The following is a 21,659-nucleotide window of genomic DNA, read 5'->3' on the forward strand; positions in this document are numbered from 1 at the left end:
GCTCACGTGGGAGTAGAGGGGAATGAGGAAGTGGATATTATTGCCAAGCAGGCTCTTAAACATCCTAATGTTGAGATGGAATTGTCAATCAGTAAAGCAGAAGCCAAGGGATTCATAAGAACAGCGATTAAAAATAAGTGGAAAGAGATGAGGAACAGGAAGAGTATGGGAAGACACCTGTATAAGATCCAGGAACAGTATGGGAAGACACCTGTATAAGATCCAGGAAAAGGTGGTGGCAGGGAGGTCCTCAGGCCGATTGAGACGGGAGGAAAGTGTTGTCACAAGGCTGAGACTTGGACACATAAGGCTAAATAGTACATTGAAAGTGGTGGGGAAACGTTCGAATGGGAGGTGTGATAATTGTCAGGAGGAGATGGAGACAGTGGAACATGTTCTATTTCAATGACAGAAATATTGTTATTAGATTTGAGGAGTAATGGGGTTGAAGAGCCAGGATTAAGTGAACTCTTGGGGAAATATTCGGGAGATGCAGTGTTTAATAATGTATTTTGTTTCCTTCAGGAGACGAGATTATTGGGTAGGATTTAGACCGTCAGTGTCTCTGGTCCACACTCTAGTCAGGTTGGTGGCAGTAATGCACCTTAAAGTTGGTTGCCAACTGCCATATAAACTCCACAGAAGAAGAAGAGGAACGTATTAGGTTGATGCACAGCCCATACAGAAGCTGGCGGCATGCACCCATAACATGTGTTTGCAGAACACAGTAATATCGAATAAGATTAGGCAAGGACGGCAAGCAGTTGTATTGAAAAGGTCGCATGTTGAGCTCTGAGAGGCACGTCAACTTCACTGAAAAGGGTAGCCAATCACCATACTTCTGAAATGCCGAATGGTAAGTAGGATTGCAGTACCACACTAGTGAGTTTAACTATATCTGTATTTGGTGTATTTGAGTTTAAATATATCATTAATCAGGTAAAGCGAAGGATCGTTTTCTGAAGCCACTTGTAGCAGACTACGAGGAACTGCTGGGTCGTTTCCAACAGACGGAATCCGTGCGGTTTGAGGAATTTACTGCTATTTGGAGAAACATGGGCTTCTCAAGTGTATTTTAGTAAGTCCCTTTCCTCTTCATCAGTCGTCTCTTTAAGATTACCTACCGGCATACCTAGTGTCGACAATTTGTTGCCAAATATGCATTTGCCATAATGCACTCTTTAAAAAAAAATTTTTTACATGCAAATTATTATTAAACCACTGCCAACCTGTGCCCGGTTTTCCGATAACGATGGAATTTAGGCTTACTGGTGTTTTAACGATGAGTCTTTCCTACAACTGCTGAATATTTAACACGAGTTTCCCAAAACGCCACGCAGAGAACAACGCTAAGTGCGTCGTCGTCGGAGTGTTTGTCGATACTGATCGGATGGAAGGGCAGCACTGCTCTCGGGACAGCTTTCTCAGTTTAAAATCTGAATTATTTCACAATACTGACGACGGTTGAGCTCCTAGTGAGAGTTTACAATCTACGGCTGCAAGTATTGAAGTGGCTTAATGTATTGCAATACCCAATAAAAATGCACTAAATCAGCGATTTGGCGCGTCATTTCGCAACATTTTAGGCTACGCATCATGAAATGTATTAGACAAATTAGGCAGTAGCCTACAAAGAACAAAATATATTCAATTTATTGAACATGAAATAGGCGTATGTGCTACTCTATTTATATTTCAATGCAGTCATCTTGGTTTTAATTTATAGTTTATTTTATATCCCGCTGTATTAATTGCAAAGACATTAGCAACTTTTGTTGTAGTACACTTTGTTCAGCAGTTGCAGAGAGACGGATAAACCATGTGATTCTAGTTTTAGCAGAGATATTCTGTGTATAAAGTGACGCGGGAGGGGAAAAAAGCATATACTGAAGCATGTAGTTTTTCTTCGAGTGGTCAGAGGCAGACGTTAGGGGTGCTTGTTAGATTACGAGCGTTTTCAAGTGCTACTTTAACGATGGTTTTGAGAAACAGCTCGAGGTTAAACGATGCTCATACGAAGGTTCTAAAGATGAATTTCTCCTTAAAATGCTTTTTGGAAACTGGGCCATAGTCACGTTCCAGAGTTTGACAAAAACACATTTACTTGAACAGTGCAGATGCAAAGTTTGGTAATGGCTCAAATCGTAGTTCTTTAACCAACATTTGCATTTGCACTGTTTGTCAAGAAAATGTGTTTTTGTAGATATTGTTAGAAGTACTCCCTGTGCCAGGCAGGTTGCTTCCCCAGTGATGTTACCTATGTGATAAATGTGTTTGCCCAATAAATCCTGTTAATTCATAATTTTTTTAAATGTATATATATGTTTTATTATTACTAACACAACAAATACAAAAAAAACTGAAATATACAACAACTACATGAACCTAACATACAGGGGTATTACATATTTGTTCAATTTGTTAAATACTTTTATGGTGCGTATTGCTTATTTGTTTTTACATTTACTGATCATTTCAAAAATAATATTTCAATTATTTCAATCTTAAATTATGTGAAGAGGGGTTTGTTCTCTGCACACTTAATTTTATGGACAGAATCTTCCATGAAAGATAAAACAAATTAACAATTTAAAGTTAAATCAGGGTCCATATCACTTGGATGAAAATAAAACATAATATCAGAGTCTTTCAAATTAACATTAATAGTCTAACTCACACAAATCTTATGACATAAGAACAGTCCCAAAATAAATAGTCAAGAGTCTCTGGGTCACAACCACAAAATACATATTTGTTATCAATAGCTATTTTAAATCTGTGTATAATAAAGGTCTTTACAGGGTAGATTCTATGAATGAGTTTATGATACTACTTTCACCTTACTAGATGTACAATATTTACCAGATAACAACGAAACTTTGTTCCAGTTCACTTGTCCAAGGGCTGCATTCCAGTTCACTTGTCCAAGGGCTGCATTCCAGTACATTTTACCAGAGGGAATTGTAACATATTGACATAGTTTCCTTATGTACATGTTATTACATTTATAGTTTAAAATGTAAATTCCTTCTAATTGTATTGAGGCTACAAAATCCTCAACACTTGCACTTGGAGTATTGTTATATTCTCCTAAAAGAAGAATAGCACCTTTAGGGACAGCTCTAACAACAATTTGATACTCCTCAGGAGTGAATGTAGCATTGTGTTCTAATAAATTCTGGATAATCATATCGTTGTGCATCATTAACAATGAATTGTTTAACTTAACAAATAATGTTGTCAAACCAGTTCTGTAAAAACAGACATGTTTTTGTATTTTATGTCTATTATTCCAGATTGTATATCTAATGTGGGGAAAAAATGTTTGTACATGAGGTTCCAAGTTAGAAGTACTTGTTTATGAAAGTGTGCAGCTTAATAGGGATTTTACCCGAATCAAAGTTGAATTTGATTAAGAATTCTAGACCAAGCTGTTGTAATATTAAATTAGGGATGATATTCCAAATGCAATCCTTATTTCTTAAATAGATTTGTATCCATTTTAATCTTAAATATTATATTAGAGGTTTTAATATCCAGCGCATTCAACCCTCCCTCACCTTGGATGCTACATATTACCGCTTTTCTTAAATAATGAGCTTTATTCCTCCGTATAATAAACCTCAGTATGAAGTTAACTAATTTAGAATCAACCATTTTAGTTACTGACAGAGGAACATTTAAGGCAAGGGAGGTATAAACTAATCTGGACAGACCTTCAGATTTTGATAAAAGTACACATCCAGCTAAAGAAAGCTCTCTTAAAAACCAGGAGTTAAATCTCTTTCCAATTTTCTCTACAATAGGAGAGACATTTAAGTTGGCCCTTTCTGATCTTTGCTAACTGTAATACCAAGATATGTGATCACATCTTTTACGAGGATATTACATACTGAGTTTAAGTCACATCGTTTCAACGCAAATAATTCACATTTCCTAATATTCAGAGATAAACCTGATACATGTGAGAATACTCAATAGCTTTCTTGACTTGTCGTCAGCCAATTGTGAACATTTTATCTCTTGTATCTGAGTACCCCTAAAACTAATCTTAATTATATGAAGTGCCATAACTTGTGTGATCAATAAAAATAAGGAAGGAGATATTGGGCATCCCTGTAAAAGTCTACAACTAAAATAACTATCTTCCATAATGTGCTCATTGTAGTCTATCTAGTCGAATATTATTACAGTGCCTTGCGAAAGTTTTCGGCCCCCTTGAACTTTGCGACCTTTTGTCACATTTCAGGCTTCAAACATAAAGATATGAAACTGTATTTTTTTGTGAAGAATCAACAAGTGGGACACAATCATGAAGTGGAATGACATTTATTGGATATTTCAAACTTTTTTAACAAATCAAAAATGGAAAAATTGGGCGTGCAAAATTATTCAGCCCCTTTACTTTCAGTGCAGCAAACTCTCTCCAGAAGATCTCTGAATGATCCAATGTTGACCTAAATGACTAATGATGATAAATACAATCCACCTGTGTGTAATCAAGTCTCCGTATGAATGCACCTGCACTGTGATAGTCTCAGAGGTCCGTTAAAAGCGCAGAGAGCATCGTGAAGAACAAGGAACCCACCAGGCAGGTCCGAGATACTGTTGTGAAGAAGTTTAAAGCCGGATTTGGATACAAAAATATTTCCCAAGCTTTAAACATCCCAAGGAGCGCTGTGCAAGCGATAATATTGAAATGGAAGGAGTATCAGACCACTGCAAATCTACCAAGACCTGACCGTCCCTCTAAACTTTCAGCTCATACAAGGAGAAGACTGATCAGAGATGCAGCCAAGAGGCCCGTGATCACTCTGGATGAACTACAGAGATCTACAGCTGAGGTGGGAGACTCTGTCCATAGGACAACAATCAGTCGTATATTGCACAAATCTGGCTTTTATGGAAGAGTGGCAAGAAGAAAGCCATTTCTTAAAGAGATCCATAAAAAGTGTCGTTTAAAGTTTGCCACAAGCCACCTGGGAGACACACCAAACATGTGGAAGAAGGTGCTCTGGTCAGATGAAACCAAAATTGAACTTTTTGGCAACAATGCAAAACTTTGTTTGGCGTAAAAGCAACACAGCTCATCACCCTGAACACACCATCCCCACTGTCAAACATGGTGGTGGCAGCATCATGGTTTGGGCCTGCTTTTCTTCAGCAGGGACAGGGAAGATGGTTAAAATTGATGGGAAGATGGATGGAGCCAAATACAGGACCATTCTGGAAGAAAACCTGATGGAGTCTGCAAAAGACCTGAGACTGGGACGGAGATTTGTCTTCCAACAAGACAATGATCCAAAACATAAAGCAAAATCTACAATGGAATGGTTCAAAAATAAACATATCCAGGTGTTAGAATGGCCAAGTCAAAGTCCAGACCTGAATCCAATCGAGAATCTGTGCAAAGAACTGAAAACTGCTGTTCACAAATGCTCTCCATCCAACCTCACTGAGCTCGAGCTGTTTTGCAAGGAGGAATGGGAAAAAATTTCAGTCTCTCGATGTGCAAAACTGATAGAGACATACCCCAAGCGACTTACAGCTGTAATCGCAGCAAAAGGTGGCGCTACAAAGTATTACCTTAAGGGGGCTGAATAATTTTGCACGCACAATTTTTCAGTTTTTGATTTGTTAAAAAAGTTTGAAATATCCAATAAATGTCGTTCCACTTCATGATTGTGTCCCACTTGTTGATTCTTCACAAAAAAATACAGTTTTATATCTTTATGTTTGAAGCCTGAAATGTGGCAAAAGGTCGCAAAGTTCAAGGGGGCCGAATACTTTCGCAAGGCACTGTATGTGGCTGATTTGGATAGAGAAAGCTGATCCGAGAGCAGCGCTGTCTTTTTCTTTTGATCCTATCAGTGCCGACACACACCCCAACTACGCACTTAGTGAAAGTTATCCCTATGTAGTGTTTTGGGAAACGCATGTGAATTCTTCGGTCGTTGTAGGAACAATGCATTGTTAATACACTCAAACCTAATCGCTATCGGGAAAGGATGTTGCCCCACATGCTGGATGTTGCCCCACATGCTTGACTACAAGTTCAGTTATTCTTTCTAGGCAACTGCCATATGCCAACATGTTTTTTAAATTGTTTTTATCGATTTGCTCAATGGAATAATTAGTTTTACAGTGACACATTCCATCCCTGGAATGAGCTATGTTTTGAAAACATTATACTTCTTTCACTGCGATGTAAACATATATTGGTATGTGGCTGTTTTGACTAATGGGAAGTACTGAACCTCTAGTCTGGTAACTGTACACATACTGTGTATAGAGTTACCATCTGTGGATACCATAGTATTTGCGTTAAGTCATATTGAAATGGCTGTACCTGTTTAGCAGCATGTCACACATTGGAAGGTATATCTGTAATCATTGGTAGAAAGTTCTGATTTAAAAAAGGCATTTCCCGAGCGCCCAAGAGAGCATTAAATCAAGTTGTTCCAATAATCTAAAATCCATTCCATGTTGTGTTCTTGCTTATTTCATACACACCGGTCTCACACCTGTTTTTGTCCTAGCTAATCATTACCAGTGCTACTGTTGTAACTCTTCTTAATTTTCCCTCTGATCTTCATTTTAGCGGTTCACTTGCTGGTAATGAGATGAGGGAATTCTGCCACCTAACCCTGACCATGGCCTTCAACTACTTCTTACCCCCATATAGCTTCCAGATCAGAGTGGGGGGTCTGTACCTTCTCTATGGCCTATACCACACACAGCTCGCCTCACCTAAAGAGAAGGTGCTGAAAGACACTTTAACTCTCATTATTCAATCCCATTTATTCCAATAGTGTTTTCTATTTTTTTCTTTAACAATTGACTTGATATACTTTTCTACTTCCTAAACTAATATGCTGTACTGAACAATGTCTGTGGAGAATCTCAATTGTATACTCCTCGCCGCCTCCTGAGTAGAAGGTCACAGGGGATGCACCTTTTGGCTTTCTCATTCAATGGGTTTTGAGGAGGATGTGCGGAGTATGCAATTGAGATTCTCCCATAGTGTGCAACAACTTGCAGACAGCCCTAGTCTCGGAATGTCTGAGTTTCCCATACAATGACTGTAAATCTTCCAGATCCAAGTGTTCCTTGTCAATCCATTTGTGTAACTCATCAGAAAATTCTATCTGATACATATGGGTGAAATTTGTTTCTCACTAGCGCAGGAGAAAATATATGCATGTTCCTGACAGTAAATAACCCCCGACGATAGCTCATGAAGTATATCCGTATGAATTTGCTGTTAACCCAAACACAATAATGATATGTCCCCAAAATGACTCAAGTATCCCACATGGGCGATCTGTTCTTGATTCTTGTGGTTGGATGATAAGTTGAATGATATGTATCCAACTTGTTGGGTGCTTTGTTAGATGTCTTAGGGGGATGAAGTCATGCACAATATGTCAAGTTGAGTAAGTGTTTTTTTTTTTTCCCCCTCCCAGATCAGGATTGCCCTAAAGGACTGGGAGCAAATTCAGAAGTTTTACCAGGATTCGGTGAATTCGCAGCACTATGATGCAGTTTACATTATCAGGAAGCTAATAGCTGAGAATGCTGTCCTTTACACTGCCATGCCTCAGATGGTAAGGCACTCCCAAATTACATATTGTAATTTTAAAGTATCCCTTAAGGTATTTTGTAATATTACATACTTGGCAAAATAGAATCTAGAAATCCATTTAATGTCTACATATCTTCCAAAGCTTATTAAACAATGTAGGAGTACAAAATGGCAGTGCAGTAGCTTAAACAGTGCCCTCTGTCAGTCATCTGATGTTTATTTACATCATTGGTCAAAACGAGATGTGAACAAAAATACAACTAGTTGAAACAAGCACCTATGATTCACCTCACAGCAGCAGTCTGGTCAATGTTGCTATCTGACAGACCCGAATAACAGCCTTGCACCTCAGAGCCGGTGTCCTTTTTTTGTTGTGATGTCAGCCCATCTATCTTCATAGGAAAAGAGTAATTAGTGTTGAGTTTTTGGCCAACCGATGACACTGCAAGCTTTAAAATGTTTGTTTTTCATTCAAATGTCATGTGGGTCAGTGTTTCTGCACAATCTTGTACAGATATTTCAACAAATATATATTATTTTCATTATAGCAGGGCTTTCTGAACAGTGACCTGATCAGCTTGAGTGAATTGAATTCAAATTGATTTTGTTGAATTCTTGTTGGGGGGGAATTTACCTGACACTAAAATTAATTGACCTGAAATGAGAATTTCCTTGATGTAATTTACAGTGAGAGGGAATTTAATTAAAGTAAAGTTGTTGAATTGACCCTGACCCCAACTTGAATCAGTCTGATTAGTATTACTCTAATTCAAATCCCTTTATCATGATTCCAATATTTACAAAATAATGTTTAAGCATGGAGCATCAGCTGTGGGAGCAACACTCAACATTCCAGAGTGCCAAAGAAGCCCAAAACATGTCTGCTGCAGAGAGACAAGACAAAGCCATGACAACCAGTTTTGATGAGTCAGTGTTGACATTTTGTTGATTCACCATTAACTAAGTTTATTAGATGGAAAACAAGCTATTCGTGGTGAGAAATTCTGACGTTTTGTCGCAGGTGCAGCCGATTCACGCAAGCGAATGTTTGAGATCATGGCTAGACGGCAGAATTTTTTTTTACATTAAGCCGAGTTGTATTTTTCAGCTCATCTCCACATTTTGGTAGGCTATTTCCTATGTGTTAGTCAATAATTGGATACGTGCAACTTCTCTGTCATTACTTGATGCTCTAAAATAATAAATAAAGCCTTGCCCACCAGAATTGCATAAATCGATCGATTGAATGAATGCATCTGGTGGAAAAAGTACCCAATGGTCATACTTGTGAAGTAAAGAAACCTTTAATAGAAAATGACTCAAGTAAAAGTCTAAAATATTTGGTTTCAAATATACTTGAGTATCAAATGTAAAAGCATAAATCATTTAAAATTCCTTATTTAGCTAACCAGATGGTGCCATTTTCTTTTTCCTTCAAATGTTACGGATAGCCAGAGGCACACCAACGTTCCTACATAATTTACAAACAAAGCATGTGTTTAGTGAGTCCGCCAGATCAGAGGCAGTAGGGATGTTCTGTTGAGAAGTGCGTGAATTGGATCACTTACCTGTCCTGCTAAGCATTCAAAATGTAATGAGTATTTTTGGTTGTCAAGGAAAATGTATGGAGTAAAAAGTATTTATTTTTTTAGGAATGTAGTGAAGTAAAAGTAGTCAAATATATAATGTACAGAAACTACTTAAGTAGTATTTTTATGTAGGTCCTTTACGCCACTGGAATGCTTTCATTTCTGCTTCTCTCAGAGTGAGAACATTTTAAGGAAGTGGGGTGAGAATGCAGTAACTCAAACGGATGAAAGATTTCTCATGCAAAATGTCTGAATGACATCAGTTTGACCGGTTTTAAGAAAATTAAATTCTGTGAAAAAGATCCAACGATTTCAGTTTGTCTTGACTGCATTTCCAATTTGTGGTTGAAATACTGGTAGCTTTTATATTGCTGAAAAAAGCCAATTTATGCTTATGTACCCATGCGGAGGGCACCTTATAGCTCTACATTGGCAGGATTGGTTGATGTTAAGTGGGGGCGGGAGGTCCTGTGTAAACACACTCACGTCCTTCACAACGGCTCTGCTCTGTGTAGAGCAAAAAGCAGGAGTTCCCTGACTTCTGCGGAGGCCATATCACTGTAAATTCTGCACTTCCAATGCAGATGTCGGATTGACCATGTAGCGCCTTTAACCACACATTGTCATTCTCTCTCAAGATGCTGAAAGAAATCATATTTCTCCACACCTGTTTCAAAAACAATGTTATTTGGTGTATAATTTTACTATAAGAAATCATTAATTCTGCAGAAGTTTATATTGTATTAGGCTACATGTGAAAGGTTCTAGGCCCAGAGTCAGTGTCCAGATTTCAGCGTATTCCATTTAACCCATCTAAACTTCAAAGATGCGTAGACCAGGGGGTGCGGCCACACATGTCACAACTTACTTCCGCTGTCTCTGCGCGAGCACACCGAACTTGGCTCCATTTAAGCCAATCAGTGCAGCAGAGTACACGTTTATAGACCCTCTCCCTTAATCTTGTAGGGTCAATACTTTTTTTTTTAACCAGAAATGTTACTTATTGAACTTGTATTAAAACACATTGCACTTTTACTTGATTTAGATGGAATTGACCCTATTCCTCGGTTAACTGTGTCCACCTGTAGTTGACCTTCCGTGTGAAGAAGAAGCCCCAGCATCACAAGGTGTGCGAGGAGTTCCGTGACCGACCAGAAAGGGTCAAGGACCTCATCTCTACAGATATGCTACAAGTATGGCTTTTCCTCTATTAAAAACTTTGCTACAGTAAAAACGGTTCCATGTCACACTGGGGAATCGGCACATTTCCCATGCTGAATCTGTACATCTCCCACTCAATGTGTGAATAGGCTTTTTGAACATCAGTAGGCTATAATGCAGGCATGGGGGTGTGCGTCTAAAGCCTGTCTCATACCATCCACTCAAAATGTGGTCGGGCTGTTTTTTTTGCATATAGATTGAACCAAACATATAAACATGCAAAAAAAAATGTTTACCGAGTTAGTTCATATAAGGAAATCAGTCAATTTTAAATAAATAAATTAAGCTCTAATCGATGGATTCTAAGATTCCTTTTAAAAAAATGGGGTGAGGATCAGAAAACAACTCCGTATCTGGTGTGTCTACCAATTTCCTCCTTCCTGTGGAATGTTGTCCCACTCCTCTACAATGGCTGTGTGAAGTTGCTGGATATTGGCGGGAACTGGAACAAGCTGTCCTGCTAGAAAAGGTTGGAGACCAAATCTACTGAACTTGGAGAAAACTTGGGGGATGTAATGCTGCTTTAAAAGTTGATAGTGTAATCCCATTTAGGAGAAAAAGGCATTCAAACAATTTGCTGCAATTTTCACACTGCTCTACATTAAAGTATTCTTTTCCCAACAATTAAACAAATTACCTAAATGGATTCTCTGAACATTCTCACCAAGTTCCCTCATTAGGCAAACCATTAACATTATTAGATTAGTTATTCTATATTAAAAATTTCACATTGAACAGCTACAGTGCTGCTCTTTGTTTTTGCCCATTTAGTATCTTTCACAGCCTCTTAAGCCTTAGCCTGACCATCTCTTACAGAATTCACATAGGAACATGTGACTGTGGTCAAGAGTTCAAAATTAAAATACTTTATCAACATCAGGTGCTAAAGGTAGCCTACAATTAGGAAACAATTCAAAGGCTTGGGTAGAATAAACTATTTGCAGTACATTTGGAAAGTACAGACCCCCTAGACTTTGCACATTGTTACGTTACAACCTTAATTTAAAATGTATTTAAAAAATGTATTGAATCCATCTACACACAAACCCATTTACACACAAACTTCCTTGACCAAGGCCCTACTCCCCCGATTGCTCAGTTTTCCCAGGCGGCCAGCTCTAGGAAGTGTCTTGGTGGTTCCAAACTTCTTCCATTTAAGAGTGATGGCCACTGTGTTCTTGGTGACCTTAAATTCTGCAGATATTTTTTGGTACCCTACCCCAGATCTGTGCCTTGACACAATCCTGTCTTGGAGCGCTATAGACAATTCATTCCACCTCATGGCTTGGTTTTTGCTCTGACATGCACTGGCAACTGTGGGACCTTTATATAGGCCGCTGTGTGCCTTTGCAAATAATGTCCAATCTATTGAATTTACCACAGGTGGACTCCAAGTATTTGAAACATCTCAAGGATGATCAATGGAAACAGGATGCACCTGAGCTCAATTTCGAATATCATAGCAAAGGGTCTAAATACCTATGTTAAGGTATTTTTTAAATACATTTTCAAACATATGAACCTATTTTTGCTTCATTGTGGTATTGTGTAATTTTTTTTTTTTTTTAAGTCAGTTCAGAACAAATTCTTATTTACGATGACGGTGTACCATAGATTGAAGGAAAACATTTGATTTAATCCTTTTAGAATAAGGCTGTAATGTAACAATGCAGGGAAAAGGCAAGGTCTGAATACTTTCCCAATGCACTGTACATTACTGCAATACTTGTTGCAATGGTTTTACGTAGGTGTTTAGTTTTATGTAACAGTTTGTCACACTGAATGACCCTCTGGATTAATTTAGCATATCGGACTGTTTGGTTGTCTGGCAAGTGTGTTTTGTTTGCATTGCACGTAGGAGGTGGCTAACATTCAGGGTCACCATGAGCGGCTGAAGGCGTCCGTCTTGGAGAGGTCATCCATTGCGGTGACCCAACAGGACCTGCCTGCCCGCTTGCACAGCTGTGTGCTTGAGTTCCTCCACTGGCAGGACAGGCATGAGGTGAGCATCTATTCTTATAGCGCAGAGAGAAAGCATATTTCAATGCAGCAGTGTTTAATTGTCACTGTTTTGCACTATAAACATTTTGTTGACAATTCATCATCTGTAAATTTCTACTCTGAAGAAATATTTGAGCCCAGAAACTGGTTGTGATTTTTAAACGTGGCTTTTTGTTATGTTTAGAACCATGGAGATGCAGACCACTTGGTTTATGCTGAGGAAAAAGCCCAGCAGGTCGAGGTAAGCTTTAGCGTAGTTAGCCTTTTTGTTGTTGTACTGTAATGAAATAACGCTATGACTATTTGGGAACTTGCCATAGACCGTTAAATGCTAGAAAGCCCTTCTGCACTGCTTGTTTTGCTACTGTCTAACATTACTAGAATATAGTACATTGAATAACAAACTACAAAACCCTTCCGGAGTGTACAATGGTTTTACGTCAACACTGGTGAGTACCACCGTTGGCCAGATAATGACATTGCAAGCATTGAAGGTCTTATCCTTTCCTGAATAAGCTCTCTTTTTGTCCAGTCTTCCAATAGGGCACAGCTTCTGGCATCCATCAAGACAAAATCATACGGGTGTCTTGCAGAGGTCTGCTGAACAAGAAGTGATTTTTCACACTTAATTTCAAGTGCCACTGTTAAGTGTCCAATGCATATCTGTCAAACTCCAGTCTTTGAGGGCAGAGTGTCTATGGCCTTTTTCTCCTCCCTTGTACTTTATTAATCAATAAAGGTAATTGATTAGTTAATAACTCTGCTTACCTGGTTGTCTGGGTCTTAATTGGACATTAACTGAAAGAAAATAACAAACCAGCAAATAGACATCCCTCCAGGAATTGAGTTTGATTGTCCAATACATAGTTTATTTCATACACCACTTTGTAATGGCTATGCATGTGTTTTATTAATAGAAAATGATGGGCAACATTTTCCTCTTGCTAAAAGGTGCACAATGAGCTAAAAAATCTGAGCAATTACTTTTTGGGTAGTTTCCACTGACCTGTAGGTGTCTGCACAGATCTTGGCCATGTTGGACATCAAATACTGAACACCTTGAAAAACATCAGAAGCAGGCATTTCTATTGTTTATCCCCACAATGCACCACACATTGAATGTCGTTGATCACTGCTGGAGAACCAACTTAAATATATCTGATCAAACGTGCCCCTTGCCAACTTTCCCACAACAGAGGTGAAGCAACAGGAAGGTGTATTGGGGAGTAGGCTAATTAGCCTTTGTTCATGAATTTAGTGATTGGCATGGCAACACTTACAACTGTGGCTTTTGCTAATGGAGTTAAGGACAAGGAAAATGTTGCCCTACATGTGGTATTTTTTGCTTGTCTGCATCATATGCATCTGGTTTATCAATTCTTAATTCATTGCATTACTGGCTAGTGGATATACTCTGTGTCCTATTCAATGGAATACTTTTGAACTGATTGATCATTTTTATGTTTATCCACAGGCCTCGAAGTCACGGCGGCATCGCCAGGTGGAGATGGACACATCCATTTCTGGAACAGGCTACATTAAAGAGGCTACCAAATATCACAAAAGTAGGGCGCCATCACTCAAGGCCCGAACCAACAAGAACCTCTGTGGGGAAGGTCAGTCAGTATACCTCTTGTTTGATGAACTTTTGGGGGTGAGATGTTTTGGAGGAGTTTCTCCAAAGTCAACAGTGATGTGGATACACTTTTATAGCTAGCCACAAAGCAAGAGAACACCTTCAGGCCTGTCAGACTGAGGTTCTGTTCTGGCTACACCACTAACAGGCAGCTAGACAAGTGGTCACACCAGGATTAGTCTATTTTAATTCCACTTGCATGAATTACTCTTAAGGGCATGTTCAGACTCCTAGGCACCTGAACCATGGGGTAAACTTGGCATCTGCCACACCACTTATTTAATCTTTTATTTAACTAGGCAAGTCAGTTAAGAACAAATTCTTATTTACAATGACCGACGACGCTGGGCCTATTGAGCGCCGACCTATGAGATTCCCAATCACGGCCCGTTGTGATACAGCTTGGAATCAAACCAGGGTCTGTAGTGACGCCTCTAGCACTGAGATGCAGTGCCTTAGACTGCGGTGCCACTTGGGTGGCTTGGGTCTAAAATGATTTGAGCCTTGTGGAGGTCCCTGACCATAAAGATTTCACACATTCCTTTCTGTTTGACTCCAAGTACCTTGCTTGCTGTGGTGATAATCCTTCTCAGCATATATCTGGCATTGCCAAACCAACAAATAATACTAAAAGTTAAGATAATCTCAATGAAAGATTTCTAAAACCGAGCTAGTGTAGTACAGTGACTGTCTTTGTAGATCAGGTCTGTACATTTACTCCACTGAAGCTTATTGTCCAAGAGGACACCCAGATATCTGTTTTCTTCTACAATCTCTGTTCTGACCACTGATAGATGTTGCAGAGGTAGGTGCATGGACTTCAGGGAGTGTACAACACATCTCTTTGGTCTTGAGGACCAAGTGTGATTTATCACACCACTCTACAAAGGTCATTTAGGACTGGGCCATGGTGTTCCTCGTACATCTCTTCAAGCCTGTCAATTACCCTCAGTATAAACTGCCTTCCTATTAAGTAGTTATTTTTTTTGATACCAAAGGCTTATTGCGGGGACTCAAACTAGTCACCTTTCGGTGAAATTCGCCGTTTTAAAGCCAAACAATGTGACATAAGTGATTAGTGTAGATCCGATGAGAAGTTTTTGGCGGGCTATGGATGACTGCTGGCTGTATGCAAACGAGTGATTTGCATTTGGAGCAATACTGGCAGTATCCAAGGCTCAGCCAATCGTTCACATAACAGAATGCAGCACGTGACTGAAGAGACAGCCAATGTGCTAGTTACAGCATCAGCGCTCGCTCTATAAAGAGCAGGAGAGTGGAAAGGCAGTTTGCCAGTTAATTTACAGAAGCGTGTCCCCTGAACGATAATGAAGGGGTAGGTGAGAAGCCTGACCACGGAGACTGGGGTGAGAAGGTGATGAAGTATACTTCATGAGCTGTAACTGAAAAATAACTGGCATTTGGAAAGTTTGAGCTGAGGGAGAAAGTGTGATGGAACAATTATGGTTAGCATTAAATATCTTGCAAGCATTCTCCCTTGGCTAGCCAGAAAAATGTTGAGCAAAATCAGCCAACTAAACTGATCAAATAATTGAGTTCATGGTGTGGAAAATGAGCTGGCTAATAAAATCAGACAGCCAATGTTAGCTAGCTAATGTTACAACATCAGATAAGCAAACATTAATAACCTAACCAATTCACTATGGTATTAACTGGTAACGTTGCTGTTCCTCAAGTTATAACTCGTTAGTTTGGACACTGGCAATCTGTGTGAAATGTTAATAACAAGCTAGTGAACTAACAGTAATATTTTCAGAATGAGAGAATTAGGTGTTTTTTATTTTTATTTAATCACGTAGGCTAGTTGAGAACAAGTTCTCATTTACAACTGCGACCTGGCCAAAATAAAGCACAGCAGTTCGACACATACAACAACAGTTACACATGGAATAAACAAACCTACAGCAGAACAAAAGAAAACCGTCTATATACAGTGAGTGCAAATGAGGTAAGGCAATAAATAGTCCATGGTGGCGAAGTAATTACAATATACCAATTAGACACTGGAATGGTAGATGTGCAGAAGATGAATGTGCAAGTAGAGATACGGGGGTGCAAAGGAGCAAGATAAATAAATACAGTATGGGGATGAGGTAGTTGGATGGGCTGTTTACAGATGGGCTATGTGCAGTGATCTGTGAGCTGCTCTGACAGCTGGTGCTTAAAGCTAGTGAGGGGGATATGGGTCTCCAGCTTCAGTGCTCTTTGCAGTTCGTTACAGTCATTGGCAGCGGAGAACTGGAAGGAAAGGTGGCCAAAGGAGGAATTGGCTTTGGGGGGTGACCAGTGAGAAATACCTGCTGGAGTGCGTGCTACAGGTGGGTGCTGCTATGGTGACCAGTGAGCTGAGATAAGGCGGGGCTTTACATAACAGACTTGTAGATGACCTGGAGCCAGTGGGTTTGGCGACGAGTATGAAGCGATGGCCAGCCAACGAGAGCCAGCCAGCCAGGTCGTAGTGGTGGGTAATATGGGGCGTTGGTGACAAAACGGATGACACTGTGATAGACTGCATCCAATTTGTTGAGTAGAGTGTTGGAGGCGTTGCTTGTTAAACAAGTGTAGCTGGGCCTGGCTTAAACTGGATGCCACTATAGAGGTTAAAGGAACAACACACGCTTTCCCACTTTTTCAATTCAGTCGATTAAAAGGGGTATGCCAGGTGTACGCTCTGCCTCAAAGGTCAATTATGCCAACGAAGTTTATCATGCTCTGCTGGCACATTGTGGAACAGATGTCCACATTCAGAAAGTGTACAATGTAATAATATGCAGTGTAGCCCAAAGATATTGCTTCTGTTGAAATTGACAGTAAGACGTGTGAGGGGGGATTATTGAATTTTACTTGGTGAATGCAATTTTTGCACAAATGTAGCCTTGTGCACTTGATCGATGTCTACTATAGTGGCCACTATAATAGAGCAAAAATAAAATGCCTGTTTCATATTTCTACTAAAGATATTTTTTTCCCCAAGTGCAATATTTGTGTGTGGTCACAAGTGTTCTATTATAAAGGCTGTCATGGCTAACTGCAATATTAGTGTATTTTTTCCTCAAGACTTGAGTGTCATTTGCAGTAAAGTCTAGGCAACAAATAACATTGGATTGCTTTCTTTACATTTTTTTAGCTGTGAGTTAGGTTCACATTAACCACTTTCTTTTACAGAGACTGATCATGTTGATAATTTTCTTTGTTTAATTAGTGAACCTGCATTTCCTCCCAGCAGGGATTTTTTTTTGCATGTTTCAGTGAAGAAAAAAGGTGTCACCTTTTTTGGGCCCTCAACAGTTTGCTTCCCTGTTATTGTTAGGTTTTAGTAGGCACAACTGACTCAACACAGAATTTTACAACATCTGAGTTCATTAAGATCAGAGCTGCTGTCCTTGTACCTCCCACAGAGTACAGTCAAAACATCCTTGGAGACGAGTGATACTATTGTTCCATACCTGGACAGTTTCTCCAGTAGGTTGGCAAGAGGTAGACAACATTGTGGTCCAATGTCCCCAGGGGGTGTCTGGTGGTGGCAGAGAAAGCACTTGGTATTGTCCGATAGCACAAATCGAGTCTTATTTTTCCTAGTGTGACATTTCACATATTGGTGGTACATGCAAAGTACAGTTTTTAAAATCCCCTAAAATAAATGTTGGCGTGTCGGGTGAGATGGATTCCAGTTTTTGTGACTGGTTATTGATCAGCAAGGTGGCGGGTAAGGGAAGATTGTTTAAATCTTTCTGATTCCCCCACGTTTGCATTTTGGTTTGTAATCCACTCGCAGACAATCAGGGAATAGATGGGCCATTGGAATATCCATCGTGTTTGAATTGCATTGTAGTAGGAACTCTCTGCTGTATTGGATCCGCTGCCAGCGGCGTTTTCATAATTTAGTCCGTTATTGTACATACCTGCTACAATCAACAAGATCAGTCCAGCACACCATCACTGTAAAGCTCTTGTTGAGAGAGTGTTTACAAAGTGTACGAATTAAAAACCTAAAACGCCACCCCCACTGTGGGATGCAACAGAGCCGTGCCCCCCTGTCACTCTACAAGGTGGTTGAAAGTGTTACGCAGGTGCTGGCCCATGTTGACGCCAATGCTTTCAACTGTTGTCAAGTTGGCTGGATGTCCTTTGGGTGGTGGACCATTCTTGATACACACAGTAAACTGTTGAGTGTGAAAAACCCAGGAGCATTGCAGTTGTCGACACACTCAAACCGGTGTGCCTGGCACCTACTACCATACCCCGTTCAAATGCACTTTTATTTTGCCCATTCACCCTTGCACACAAACACAATCCATGTCTCAATTGTCTTGTTTCATACGCTTAATCTACACTGATTTGAAGTGGATATAACAAGTGACAGCTTGCACCTGTTCAGTCAGTCATGAAAACAGCAGGTGTTCCTAATGTTTTGTAGACTATGCATATGGCCAATATAAGGGCTGTTATTGCATGACGCAGAGTGCCTGGATACAGTTGTGGAGTTGATCCGTGTGGTGCACAATGTTAATGAGTGGCATGGGACCCAGCTTCTCCTGCCCGAACAGAAGGAAGGAAGTTGTGTTGCCTGCTTTCACTCTAGTTTCAAGTCCTGTGACCCCGCACATTACATTAACGAGAATGATTTAAGTGATTCCATTTTCTCTTTTAGGAGCTTGATTATCCCTTCCAATTTAGCTGGCGCTGTTTCTAGGTCATGTAGTCTTCTCCAGATTTTCCACTTTGGTTGAATAGGTATCTATTTTAGCATTGAACACTGCCATTGATTTCTGTTACTGGTTTTTATTGTCTAGGGCAGAGGCAATATCCTCACCAACAATCTCTCGTATACTACTGGCCTGCTATTTCTGTTGCCTGGTATTGAGAGCCGCCATGTTTCCACAGTTGAATTGTGGATGGACAAATTCTAGCTACTGGGGCGTAATAGACTTGGTAGTTATTTCTTGTCACACAATGCATGTCTCCACACCGTAATATGATATTTAGTATTAATAAGTCAGTCAATTCATGGTAATTTGCCAAAGAAAGCCACAAAGGCCATGTGTTTCAGTGTATGCCAGCTGACTTTTGAGGGATAGATGAATGTGTACTGTGTTGATGCATTTGACCTGTCTGTCCAGGCTTTTAAGTCACTTGATTGATATAGATGAGGCTGGTGGGAAGAGCTATAGGAGTACGGGCTCATAGTATTGGCTATAATGGAATACATGGAGTCAGGTGGTTTCCCATATGTTTGATACGGTTCCATTCCAGCCATTACGATGAGCCCGTCCTCCTATAGCGCCTCCAACCAGCCTCCTCTGATAACGTTTATTCATATTTATCAAGCCAAATTATGCTCTTTATTTCACTGATTAACTCTGGTCATCACCAACCTTACAATAGCTTTTTGTTCTGCTGTGTCCCTTTCCATTAGGAGATGAACAGAAGATCCAATATTGGCTCCTTAGTGCTGCAGAGGAGGATAAGACTGCATGTAAGAACAGGCCAATGCCACTTACCAGTGAATAGGGGATTATTTCAATGTAGATCCATACAAAAACACTTGTAGTCCACTTTATTGTGTTCTTCAAAGTAGTTCCCTCCCACACAGTTACCTGAAAGCCAAGTGGGGGGGGGGGGGAAGGAAACAACTAAGTATAAGTCTGGATTTACACTTAACCAAGCGTTCTCCTTAGCAATATGTCATTGATGCTTGTATAAAGTTATAAATTCTGGCATACATCAAAATATCACAATTCACATGTCAGGCTATTTGTATTTTTTTATTTTTGGGTTGTGTATTGAAAATGAAAGTTTGAGCTGCACAGTATGGCAGGGTCAATGACATCCAATTAATTAATAGCACTGGTGATCTCCCAAAAAAGGAAAAAAACACTGACAGAATTTGGTGTAAAAGGTGTAAAAACTGCTACGAGGGACAAATGTAGCGTGTTTTGGAATATTTTATTTCTCGTACAGAATAAAATAGGTTGACTTTCGTACTATGGGGGATAGTAGACTGACGTGTTGTTCGTTAGGCCTACTCATCTTGTTGGCTGACAAAGTAAATGTGGACTGTTCTTCCAATATCTTCAATATGCACCTTGGAATTGGATAAGGATGCATGCAGTTCCGTGTCTGTCATCACTAGTAGCCTGTGAGAAAGACCCGATCACTTTGACAGAGAGCCGTGAGAGGTGATTCGGAGCACTCAGGGAGAAGGGCACAACGGCCGCTGACCGCAAACGGCATGGATTTTTTTTGGGGGGGGGTGCATTACGGCCACACCAAGGGGATGCCACCGTGAAATTCTAGGCATTATCAAGTGCTTGTCAAATTGTGAATGAGTAACTGATGTAGTGTGTTCAGCCTGCACAAAAAAACTAAGCAGAGCTCATGCCTTTCCAGCAACTTTTTTTCCAATCATTCGGGTCATATCATGCAGCCTTACAATGTATTAAAAATCAAAACATAAAGCCCAGCGTTTGTAGAACTAAAGTTAGATTAATACCTCTAAATTAAGCGAAAAGGAATTCTTATTTCTTTGTTAACCACTCAACACATAGTCCATGTGCACACTCCCTCAAATCATTTGGAGAAAATATCCTTTCCATTTCATTCAACTTTGTTCAATTGTATTATTCATTCTACAAAATAATGCCACGGAATTCTAAGCAAATCCTGTCTGCTAAATTAACTAGTGTATCCCACAGCCGTATGGCATAGCCAGATCAGGGCCTAACACATTTAAATGTAGATGTTCCAAAGGTCTGCATCAGTCAGTGGCTTGTAGGCTATGCGTGGAAGCCAGGAGATGGTAAATGTATGTTTAATTAACAGTCAATTACTGTGAGACCGACAGTTATTTGCTTGACAATCACCGGCTGATGAAAATACATGAGCTCCACAGCCCTATCCCCAGCCGAGTCATACCAAAGAAATGTTTTATATTGTTATGGCATATTCTTTCATTATTTGTGCATTTGAATGGACCCCAATGTAATGAAGACACTCAAACCTGCTGTTTTCATTCTCCTAAATTACTTTGACTCTCTCTTACATTTTGTTTCAGTGAAAAGACAGAAGCGAAAACAGAGTTTCCGGTGGTGAAGAGAATGCAGAGGATTTGGCCTTTAACTGCTGCACTTATGGAGAGGCTAATACATTAGGAGAACACTAAATATCCACATTATGAATACATTCATCAAGTTGTCTGAGGACTTCAGCCAGTTAATTACTGTGCATATAACAGGAAATGTAATTAATAGAGCACTTTTGTTTTTGTGTACAAATAAATGTGGCACCAAATTTGCATCATTCTATGAATTTCCAAGCATGGATCTGTAATCCTTTGTCCTTCTGACAATAGTACTGCACTGGGTATGGTTCCCTCGTCCCCTTGTTTTTAGTCGGTCACCCTACCTGAAAAATACTTTTGATCTTGGGTGGTGTTTTTATACCCCAAGTTCCCCTACAATTGACCCATGTTACATTTAGCTCCACTTACCCCTATTACTTACAGTGAATTGCGGCGCGTTGAAGCCCTTAAGTCTAATAATGCATCTGTTACTCTAAGTAACACAATATATTTTAAAAATCCATCTGTCAGTTTAGATGGAGAACA

At 39.7% G+C, this 21,659-nt stretch overlaps 1 protein-coding gene across 1 annotated transcript; it reads left to right on the top strand.

The window, feature by feature from the left end:
• Positions 1 to 584: 584 nt before the first annotated feature.
• Positions 585 to 21,361, top strand: LOC109900839 (snRNA-activating protein complex subunit 1). Its single transcript, XM_020496689.2, has 11 exons — positions 585 to 856; positions 940 to 1,078; positions 6,602 to 6,761; positions 7,467 to 7,607; positions 10,263 to 10,367; positions 12,254 to 12,397; positions 12,581 to 12,637; positions 12,929 to 12,991; positions 13,871 to 14,012; positions 19,470 to 19,529; positions 21,108 to 21,361. Exons 1-11 carry the CDS (start codon positions 847 to 849, stop codon positions 21,143 to 21,145), a joined length of 1,059 nt encoding a protein of 352 aa, XP_020352278.1. The 5' UTR covers positions 585 to 846; the 3' UTR covers positions 21,146 to 21,361.
• The last annotated feature ends 298 nt before the right edge of the window (positions 21,362 to 21,659 follow it).

This window comes from Oncorhynchus kisutch, linkage group LG12 (genome assembly GCF_002021735.2).
Source record: "Oncorhynchus kisutch isolate 150728-3 linkage group LG12, Okis_V2, whole genome shotgun sequence".
Taxonomy (NCBI): Eukaryota; Metazoa; Chordata; class Actinopteri; order Salmoniformes; family Salmonidae; genus Oncorhynchus; species Oncorhynchus kisutch.

Bases quoted from the DNA above. Each gene is read 5' to 3' on its own strand.
- LOC109900839 (XM_020496689.2), top strand. The intron at 7,608-10,262 runs GTAAGGCACTCC...GTCCACCTGTAG, and splicing joins ACACTGCCATGCCTCAGATG to TTGACCTTCCGTGTGAAGAA. The intron at 10,368-12,253 runs GTATGGCTTTTC...CATTGCACGTAG, and splicing joins TCTCTACAGATATGCTACAA to GAGGTGGCTAACATTCAGGG.